The sequence below is a fragment of the Phodopus roborovskii genome, unplaced genomic scaffold, assembly GCF_943737965.1.
Source record: "Phodopus roborovskii unplaced genomic scaffold, PHOROB, whole genome shotgun sequence".
Taxonomy (NCBI): Eukaryota; Metazoa; Chordata; class Mammalia; order Rodentia; family Cricetidae; genus Phodopus; species Phodopus roborovskii.
In genome coordinates, this window is record NW_026126546.1 from 9,024,422 (window position 1) to 9,034,433 (window position 10,012).

Sequence of the window (10,012 nt, forward strand, 5' to 3'; positions counted from 1 at the left end):
GGTGTTGGGACTCCTATGTTTCTGGCTATTTCTTTAGAGACTGAGTGTGTGGGAAGACACACATCTGCCTGGAGAGTGGAGTCCTCCCGGGGCCTGAAGCTCTGCATTTGGGCACAGGGGTTTACTCAGTCTCCCTATCCCCACTCTATTGCGGTTAAATAAAGATCAGGATAAACAAATAGGCCGAATAGATGTTTATTCAGGGAAAAATAACTTACAACCTAGACAGATTAACACCAGCAATTTCCACCTGATGCTCTCCTGTCTGAGTCGGGCCAGCAAGAGAGTTTTCTCCAGGCTCTTCCTCAGACCTCCTTCCACAGGTCACTTCCACCCATGGCTCCACCCCCAAATGGGCGTGGTCAGTGCCACAGAAGGAGACAAAGTGAGTATCTCACTATACCACTCTCCCTAAAGCCCTTACGACTTCTGAAATTAACTCTTTACTGAGTATAGGCCTCTCTTCTTGAGCAGAGTTGGGGGCAGACACTGCAGAGTGGTAAGAGGGAGTCCCCATGACTAACATGGGACACATACACTTGTGTGCTCTTTTGTCATCTGCCAAGGCCTCTGTAGCTTGGGGCAGGCTGATCTTTCCCCTCCCTGATACCTGGGGGAGGCCCTCCTGAATGTGTACAAACGTCTGTTGGTATTTCTTGGCCATATTGGAGTCTTGGCTTGGCAGACACACACATAGCTCTGGGTGTGGCTTACTCTACCTGGCTCAGACGCTGGCTCTACCCTGGCCTGTAGAGGAGTTTTGCAGGCAGGAAGTGAGCTTGTGAACACAGATTTAAGTGTCTTTATCTGCCAGGTGGCTTCTTCAGTATGTGGTGAGTGCTGGTGGAGAGGCAAACCTTTGGATGCCTGTGGAAGCAGCCAGTGTAGTTGTAGGAGGGTTTTCCTAGAATCCCCCTGGGTTCACCATAGCTGAGGAGGCTTGCAGTGTTAACTGGATACAGCAGAATATGTCAGTTTCACTCAACTTAAGATTTCTGGAGTGTATAGCACCCTGCTCTTTATTGTTTGACAGTCCTGTTGGTTTGTTTACCTGGATGCAGGTCATCATTGAGTAGCAATAGGTGCTGGGTCCTCCCTTTAGGACAACCTTTGGGAATGGTGCCAGTTCAAGTCAGCATAGATGTAGGCTTTGGCCTCTTTCTGGTGTTTGGTTTTCTCAGAGATGGTGGTTTTGTGTCAGGTTCTTTGTTAAGTGTCGGTTATTTCTCTGTGAACACAGGAGTTCCTGTTGAGCTGACCCCAGAGGGCAGTGGGGCCCAGCAGTGTTAGACCAGTGTGTAAATCCTGAGGGCACACTTCTGACTACAAACAAGTGTCTGTCTCTTGTCAGGACAGGCGATCTGGCTGCTGGTGTGCGCCCCAGGTCTACTGTCCTGCACTTGGATGTTTCCACTGTACAGCAAGGCCAGGGGAAACAAGCTGACACAGGGTCCTCCAGCTGGTTCAGTGACGTGGATAGTCAAATTCATCTTGATTTGAGGAAAAATTATGTCTTTTCATTTTTTGTGACCAGAATCTTCCTACTTACATCTTTAAGGATTTGGTCTTTACAATGTTACTTCTCAAGGTGGCTTACTGTTTTTCGAGACAGGGTCTTTTTGTTTACCCTCCCAGTTGGCCTAGAAATTGAGATCCTCCTGTCCTCCAACTCCTAAGTACTAGGATGACAGCCATGCACATAATCAAGTGCCACATGCCCAGCAGGGAGTCACTTTATAGTTGGATAATAAAAACAAAAGATATGCAGCTTGTCTTGTGGAGACACCTAATTCCTATAAAAGCATTGCTCTGAGAAAGAAGGTCTGTTCTCCCTTACGGCTTACATGTTTATGTCTGTTGTGATGGGACTGTTTGTAGGGATCTTCTAGTCAAAAAATAGATTTTTGCCAAGAGTGGTAGCACATGTAGGAAACCTTAGCATTTGGAAGCAGGAGGATCAGAAGTTCAAGGCTGGTCTCAGCTCTATAGCAGGTTTAAGCCACCCTCCATTACTTTGTTCCTCTCTGTGTCTCTCTTATCTCATTCAAGAGGCATTTTAGGAAGGCTTTTTCTGTTTTGTAGCACTGATTAGCTTGTGTTCTGATGGGCAGCGTGACTTGCATGGTGTGCTAGCGCCTGTCAGGCCAGTTTAAAGGACCCTGCTAAAGTCTGCAGAGAGGACATAGGCAGGGTGTGTGAAAGGGACTGGGCATTCACGGAAGAACACAAGGTCATACCAGGGAAGTGGCAGGGAAACGAGGCTTAGCTATGTCAGAGGTAGTTGACTTAGTGTGGCCTATCATATGTGCATCTGAGGACATGGGTGACTTCTAAGAGACATGTGCAACAGTATAAGGAACCCTCCGAGTAGGCAAGGAGTATTGGAACTGCGAGAGAACTCTGGTTTGGGCCAGAGACTGGTAGTTGAATTTAGGTCTCTGTTGTAAGGATTATGTTTTTCTGCCCACCGCTGGTCTTGTCCCGCTGCCACGCCAACCCCAAATAATGCACAGAGACCTTGTATTTGATATAATGCTGTTGGCCAGGTACTAGTTTCTTATTGGCTAGCTCTGTCTTAATTATTAACCCATTTCTATTAATCTCCACGTGGTCTTATCTTACTGGAGAGAGGGGCCGGCATTCTGCTCTCTCTCCATCTTCCCTCTTGACTCCTCCTTCCTACTTCCTCTTTCCTCCTGGTCTCCTAGTCCCTCCTCTCTTGCTTTCCTATTAGCCAGCAGTGCTTTATTCATTAACCAGTATGAGAAACATATTTACAGAATGATATCTCCCATCACTCTGTCATCTGAGACGTCCCAGGTATTAGGCATTCACACACCTGAATTTGGTCTGGGTGGGTCCATGCTGGGCTTCCCAGTACCAGCCTTGTGTGCACTATGGGAACTCTGTGGCCCTGCTTTCTTATGAGGTCAAGGATGGGATGAACAGGATCCAGGAAACAGCCCAAGGTAACTGGTGCTTGGTGACCATTTGGGACAGGCTAGACACTGAACACACAGTGCCCTCATAGGCAGGCAGAATGTTGTCTTGCACATGTATCAAAAATGCCTTTGTCTTTTCTATTGCAGACTCTAAAAAATTCAAAGAGCCTTTGTTCCCTGGACTATGAAGATGATGAGGACAACACCCAGGCGAAGACTGTTGTGTCCTCCCCATGTAACTCGCAGGGCCTTGTGGGTATCATCACACCTGGCTCTAGCCCAAGGATTCCCAGGCCTGGTCCTACCAGTCCCAGTGCCTGGGCTTCAGGAGAGCCGGAGGCCAGCATAGGAGAGGATGGGAGCAGTGGGGAACCCAGTGACTGGGACAGTGCAGGAGAGGACGGCATCTTCCCACTGGACCAGGATGGCCTGGACCTGGAGCAGATCGAGAGCAACTGACTTGCAGCTGAGCAGTGGTTGCTGTTCGCCACCTCGGTGCCTGACCAGTGGAAATACCTTGTGTGTTCTTTTGAAAATTGAGGCGTAATTTTGATTCAGTTTTTCCTAAAGAAGTATTTTGCATTTCTATGGCTTCTACAGTTTGGGAGAGCTTCTCTATTTTGAAATGGGTTTTCAGAGGATTCTATTAAACATGGTTCTGCCTAGATTCCAGCCAGTTCTGTTCTTTTTGTCAGAAGCTTGCTGTGAAAAGAGTGAGTTGCTTGCCAATCTTGGGGCTGATGGTTGCAGGCTCCTGTGGAGGAATCATGGCCTTGGGTGCTTGGGATGCTCTGCACCCTTGGCCCTTGGTCTCTGCGGTTGGCCAGCTGCTGGCTTGGACCACCTGGCTTCCTAGGGACGGTAAGGCGCTAGCCAGGCAGATCTGTGAGATCCCTTTGCCAAGTCCCAAGTCTGCTTTTCTGTAGCTCAGTGACTGAACCTCTGGAATGTGCAGTGACGTACCATTCCCCAAAAGTGATGCTGCTGGCAGCAAGACCAGCATCTCTGCAGTGATTTTCATCCCTAAGGTGTCCTTTGAGGGAACACCATGATGAGGAAGGGAAGGGCTTTGTGACAACACAAGAAATGAGCATCTCTGAAGAAAATGTCTGTTTTTCTTCCAAGGAAATTTATGAAAGACAGTTGACATTAGTCCAGCTTCCCTGTCAGATGATCAAGAGCATACATCAAATTAGTGGGGGTTGGCCTTCAGGGTTTCTTATCCTCTTCCCTGTGACTGGGAACCAATGGTGTGCCTCCCCCATTAGCAGACAATGGCACCCGAATAAGTCTGTGTTCAGTAGTTCTTGACGGACACATTCATTGCCACAGCTGTGACATGGCTTTAAAGGTTCCCTTTCCATGATGTCCCAGGACTTTTTTGTTGTTGGAACCTGGGCTGCATCTGCAGAGCCCTGTGAGGCAGGCAGTAGTGGCCCAGCTAGTTCATACGGCCACACCAAAGCTCCTAGTGTTTGGTTCTAGGCAGCCCTGGTCTGCTTAGTGGCCCTCATCACAGTGTGCGTCTTACTCAGAGGTCTCACACAGGTCAAGGATTGTGAGATGTGGTTTCATAATTCTTTAACCATTTGGGCAGCATTAATTCTTCAACCAGGGCTGATGAGTGTCAGCACTACCAAGTACTCAGATCCTGCAAGGCTTGTGGTCTAGCACTGAGAACTGCACCTCTCTGGATTCTGGTCCCAGCTTTTATTATGAGTATCCTTAACACCCTTTCTGTGAACCACTAGAATCCTGTGCAAGCTCACTCATTCCTTGGCCTGTCACCCAGAGGACATACTTTAAGGCTGCTCAGTATTCCCCAGGACAACCAGGGCCTCGTAGCCACCTAACCTACTGGGGATGTTCTCATAGGTTTGAATGGCTGCCTGCTTGCCATAAGCTCGGTGTCTTTTCTTTAGTTCTTAGAGAACTCAGACCTCAAAGGCTGCTGGGCCTGCCTACCATTTCTTCTGTTCCCAAAGCTCTCTGGTGCCTCTTCCTACCTCTCCTCAGTTGCCTGTTTCCTGCTCTGGGCTCTGAGCCCCACCCTAACTCCTCAGCCTGGGTGGGGCTCTCCTCTGGGCTTTCATTGATGCCCTATTCCCTGCCTCTCTACTGCAGGTAGGCTGTTACTGGCTACAACCCAGTCAGACTTTCTCCTTCATCTTCACCTGTGCCAGCATCCATGTGGGTGTACAACCCTGCCTCTGCCCTCCAGACCCCTCAGTGAGGTCCATTTCCCACCATCCTCAGAGCTGCCATTTGCTAACTGTCCCGCTGCTTTAGGTACACAGTTCAGTGATGTTGAGTCACATGACTTCCATCTCTAGAACTTTCCATGCCTTCTTTATTTTTTAAACTTACCATTTATGTAGCGCCTGCGTTACAATCTGTTCCATTAATCAGGTAAAGGCCTAGAGATTTAAATAAAAGGCAACAGGAATGCTCCAGTCAAATGCCATTTATTGAAGGGAAGGAACGGGCTTATATACTGACTTAAAGAACAGTGGAAAACAATTAAGGATCAAGCCTGCAAGTTCTTGGGCTTAGTTCCTCCCCAGCAGATGTGTGTTAGCAAGTCAGGAAGAGTACCAGTAACAACTCTGGAGCAAGACGTTCCAGCCAACAGCTTCAGACTTGCTCAAGGTGCCTCGGGGTGTCCATGCAGGGCCCTAGATATCCCCCTTTTAATATAAACTAACACCTGTCTTACGTGGCAGAGGACGGCAGCATAATTTCTTACCCATCATGGGAGAGGTCACCCAGGCCTGTATCTTGTCTTAGCTTGGAAATTTGCCCCCTTCTGCTTTACTTGTCTCTGGTGATTAGTTTGTAAGTTCAGCCATACTTGGGCAGAGGCGTTCCCTTGAGCTAATGACAGTAGAATCTGTCTTGTTTGAAAGTTAGCCTGGGCCTGTCTAATGCTGTGGCGGCATTGGCAGATCAGGCAGATAGCACCAAGGGCAGGGGCTATGAGCCCCAATGACAGAGAGCTTGCCCATTCTCTAATTAATCTGCTGGCAAGTTGAAGTCCTTGTAAAAGGTCTTCTGCACTTGCAGGTGGTACTCGGGTTTCATTGATGTTAATGATCTGCTAATGCATGTGTATAATTTAAAAATTGATCACTCCAGGACCCCTGGAGAAACCTAACTACAGCTGATGCATTCTTGAGAGCTTGTCCGGAGGTTCTAGCAGGGGAGCGCAGCTACTCATATACCCTTGACCGGTCACCCTCTTCAACTGAGCACGAAGCTTTGGGAGGGACGCATATGGAGTGGTGAGGGAGGAAGGGGACACCCACCTAGCTAGCCAGATCAGCTGAATCAACCCTGGTGATCAATGGGGTGACATGTTGCAGCCAGATTGTCCTCAAATCCCAACTGATGCATTCTTAACTGTAGCAGGTGTAACACAGATATGTGTGAAAGAGGAAGAACAAGAAGCCGTATGGACCTCCCACAATAAATCCAATTGTTTCTGTAGGAGGCTAGTTTGTAGATTTAGTTTTAAAATGCCAATTTGTACTAGATTATTGAGTGTGATTTTGGGGGGGGCTAAAGCTTCGGCCACTTCACCTGAAGGTTTAACTACTGTGTTTGCAGTATTTACAGATTGGCGCTGCAGTGGCAGCAGTGGTAATAACAATGCCAGCTGTGATCCTGAAATCTCCTTTCGTCTATGCTGCACAAGTTGGTCATCTGTAGAGGAGGTCTCCAGCATAGGTACCACGACAGCTGTTGTTTCATACATCCAGCAGCTAACCTCGGCAGACCCGCTGAGAGCAATTGAGATTTACTCCAAAATTAGTAGCATTAGTTACAACGAAAAAGAAGGGAGCCAGAACACAAGTGCCTGAAATGAAGGTGAAATTCTTATCCTTTGGACTGAAGTGTAATTTTATAGCTGCTTTACTGTAATTAGTGGTCAAGAAAAAGGGTCACACCTGTGAGCATGAGCCCTTCTAAGGTAATGGCTAGCACCTGGACCCCACTCTGGCTCTACAGAGCTGCATCCAATCACTAGGGATGCTGTGAAAGACTCGAAATTGCCTGAGTGAAAAGAACATGGGGCCGATAAGCAGTGGCAATCTCCTTAAGTTGGTTTAAAATCCTTGAAATTTAGTGGGTTGTTATCCTAGGATCCACTGTTTCAATCACAGGAAAAGCTTGCTTTTCCTTTCCTAAGGCTTCTACTTTGGTTATTAAATCTTTGACCTCCTGCTCTATCCCTTAAAGCACAGAGGCTCCATAAAGGGATCACAAGAAAAGGGGTTGTACCTTGGTGGACGTCATTTGCGCTCATCAGCTTCAACAATTCTTTGTTTTAATTGTTCAGTTTCTGCTTCCAAAGTATCTTCATCAGTTACGGTAGGACTAATAACTCCTAGTTGGGATCCCTCTTGTTCCCTTATTTCACAGATTCTAAATCTTGTACTTCATCCCTGCCATTTGTTCTTTTACTTTAACATTGTTGCTCAGGAGCGCATCTTTAGACACCAAAGGGGAAAGATGGCAATAGGGAAATTACCAGGCTCTTCTTTATAAGCCTTTTGGAGATCTCCTTTTACCTGATCCCAATCAGGGATGTTGAAGCCTCCAGAGTGCATAAACCAGGCACTATGTTTCTCTAATATGACAATTGATTCTTTAGCTGTCTTAGTTTTAATCCTGGTTCTCTGTCTTTTCAGTAGGGTCACTAATTGCCCACTGAGAATTTCCTTGGCGGTACTAGCACCCATCCTTCAATACACCCTCATTCACTTACTTTGCTGGCCGGCCTCTGAGGGTGATCTCTTAGGTGATTTAAGTAAGAGACAAGACATCGGGTCATTCATGCAACAGGAATGCTGGAACAGCAAATGCCGTTTATTGAGAAGGAGTGGGCTTATATACTCACTGCACAGGGGAAAACAAAAGAGTCAAGCGTGCAAGTTCTTGGGCTTAGCTCCTCCCCAGCAGATGTGTGTTAGCAAATCAGGAAGAGTACCAGTAACAACTCTGGGGCAAGACGTTCCAGCCAACAGCTTCAGGCTTGCTCAAGGTGCCTCAGGGGTGCATGCAGGGCCCTACACATTTACTTGTTTAATATAATGTGTGTTCTGCATACATGTGTATCTGCAATTTGTGTATATTGAAGGTCAGAAGATGACCTCTTGAGACTGGAGTTATAGAGGGTTATAAGACACCATGCAGTGCTAGGGATTGAAATCAAGTCCTACTGCAAGAGCAGCCAGCACTACTTCTGAGCCATCTTTCCAGCCCCGCCCCAGAATTTTCCATATCTTGACGCTGAAGCCCTTTTTGCCATTTATCACCCTCTTTGCTTCTAGTTCACCTCTGTCCCTGAACAATGGCATTGTGTAGGTCTTGTCTGATTTATATGATCTCTCAGAGGCACTTCTATGTTGGAGTCTGTTAGACTTAGGTTTTTCAGAGACAAACTAGATGGGTGGCCTGAGGCCTGCTTATTCTTGAATCCATTGAGATAGATGTTGGTTCTTGTTGCTGTGGGGGGGGCAGAGACATGCCCTGGCAGCTGTTCTGTCCAGTCTACTGTGGACCCCGATGACCCACTCAGGCTCTCAGGCAGCTTCCCTTGCTTGTCTGGCTCTTCAGTGCCGTCTTCATAGAAGGTATCCTCTCCTGGGCCCAGATGCTTCTGCCTGTCCCTGTGGGGTTCAGATGGAGCAGGTCCTACTTGTGTAGATTCAGCAGTAGATCCTGAACATGTGTCCTAGTGGCCTGATACCTCACCCAGGCCTGGTAGGCACAGACACCTCTGCAGGCTACCAGAAAACCTGGTGTCAGGCATCTGTCATCTGCCTTGCACTGTTTCCTGACTGGTCCCGGGCCCTGGGCGCTGCTCTTGACTTGTGGAGAAGCATCTGAGGAGGCATGTTCTGCTCAGGGAGAACAGATGGTGCAAAGGCAACAAGCTTGAGGTGCTGGATGCAGCAAGGGGACCTGGGCTTCAAAGGAGAGGACAGGGGTTGGGGGCACAATAGCATGGTAGATACAAGTTCAAATACATAAGTGAAAACAGACTAAAATCTCCTGTGAATAGGAAGAAACCACAAATACAGCTATTCTCAGAAGCTGCATGCTCAGAATCTGACAAACTGGACAGATTAAAGGAAAAAGTTATCAATTCCGTACCCTGGTGGAGATTCTGGTAAGCAGTAAGGACAGACTGAGCTCATATGTGTCCCTCTGTGATGCTTCTAACAAGGGGTAGTCAGTCTTTCAGGCTCGGGGAATCAGTTGAAGTGTGACCGTGAATAGGTCAGGAGGCTATTATCAATACATGTCAAGACATTGATATTAACCATAACTATCTGACCATAACTCCCCAACAACAAAGAAAACTTCATTGCAAAAAACGGATGAGGACTGGAGAGATGGCATAGCCATGAAGATCACTTTCTGCTCTTCCAGAGGACCCAGGTTCAATCCCAGCACCCTATCAGGTGGCTACCAACTGTCTGTATCTACCACATGGCTTGACAGCAGAGCATCAAAAATCAAAACAAGACAAATTCCCCAAATTAAAACAACAAACCCCCACCCCCTGCCAAAACCCCTGGAAAATCTTTATGACTAGGTGTTGGAGGAGAAGCTGCAGAGCAGAACTCATCAGATGTAAATGAAGTTGTATTTAGGAGGGAATTTACAATTTTAGGTGATCATATTAGGAAAAAACAAAACAGAGCATGAATGACCCAAGCTTCCAGTTTAAGAAATGGAAATAGAACAGCAAGTTCTTTCTTTTCAAGCATCAACTAGTATTTGGGATTTTACCAGCAGTAGGTGACCTCCCGAGTATTCTTGCTCATTCTAAACCCTTCAACAGCATGAGAGACTTGCAGCTTAGTCATTCACGAATGTAATCCTAGCTCTCCTGAGGCAGGCTTGTCACCAGTTTGCTGCAGGAGGAATTCCAAGTCAGGTTGAGCTATACAATATAAACACATTTGAGGAAAAAAGTAACAAAAATAAAAACTATTCTTAGCTCTGGATCTGTACCCAGGAGAGGCTTAACAGTAGTCATTTACTTAGTGAGGGAGAAA

General features: G+C 47.1%; 1 protein-coding gene across 5 annotated transcripts in view; it reads left to right on the forward strand.

Moving 5' to 3' along the window:
- Fam53a (family with sequence similarity 53 member A) overlaps nucleotides 1–3,609 on the forward strand; it is a 30,112-nt gene extending 26,503 nt beyond the window's left edge. For all 5 annotated transcript variants that reach the window (XM_051200308.1, XM_051200312.1, XM_051200310.1 and 2 more), the window contains exon 5: nucleotides 3,090–3,609. In XM_051200308.1, the coding sequence (XP_051056265.1) occupies nucleotides 3,090–3,401 (312 nt within the window). In that variant the 3' untranslated portion in view covers nucleotides 3,402–3,609. The remainder of the gene's footprint in view (nucleotides 1–3,089) is intronic.
- Nucleotides 3,610–10,012: the final 6,403 nt, after the last annotated feature.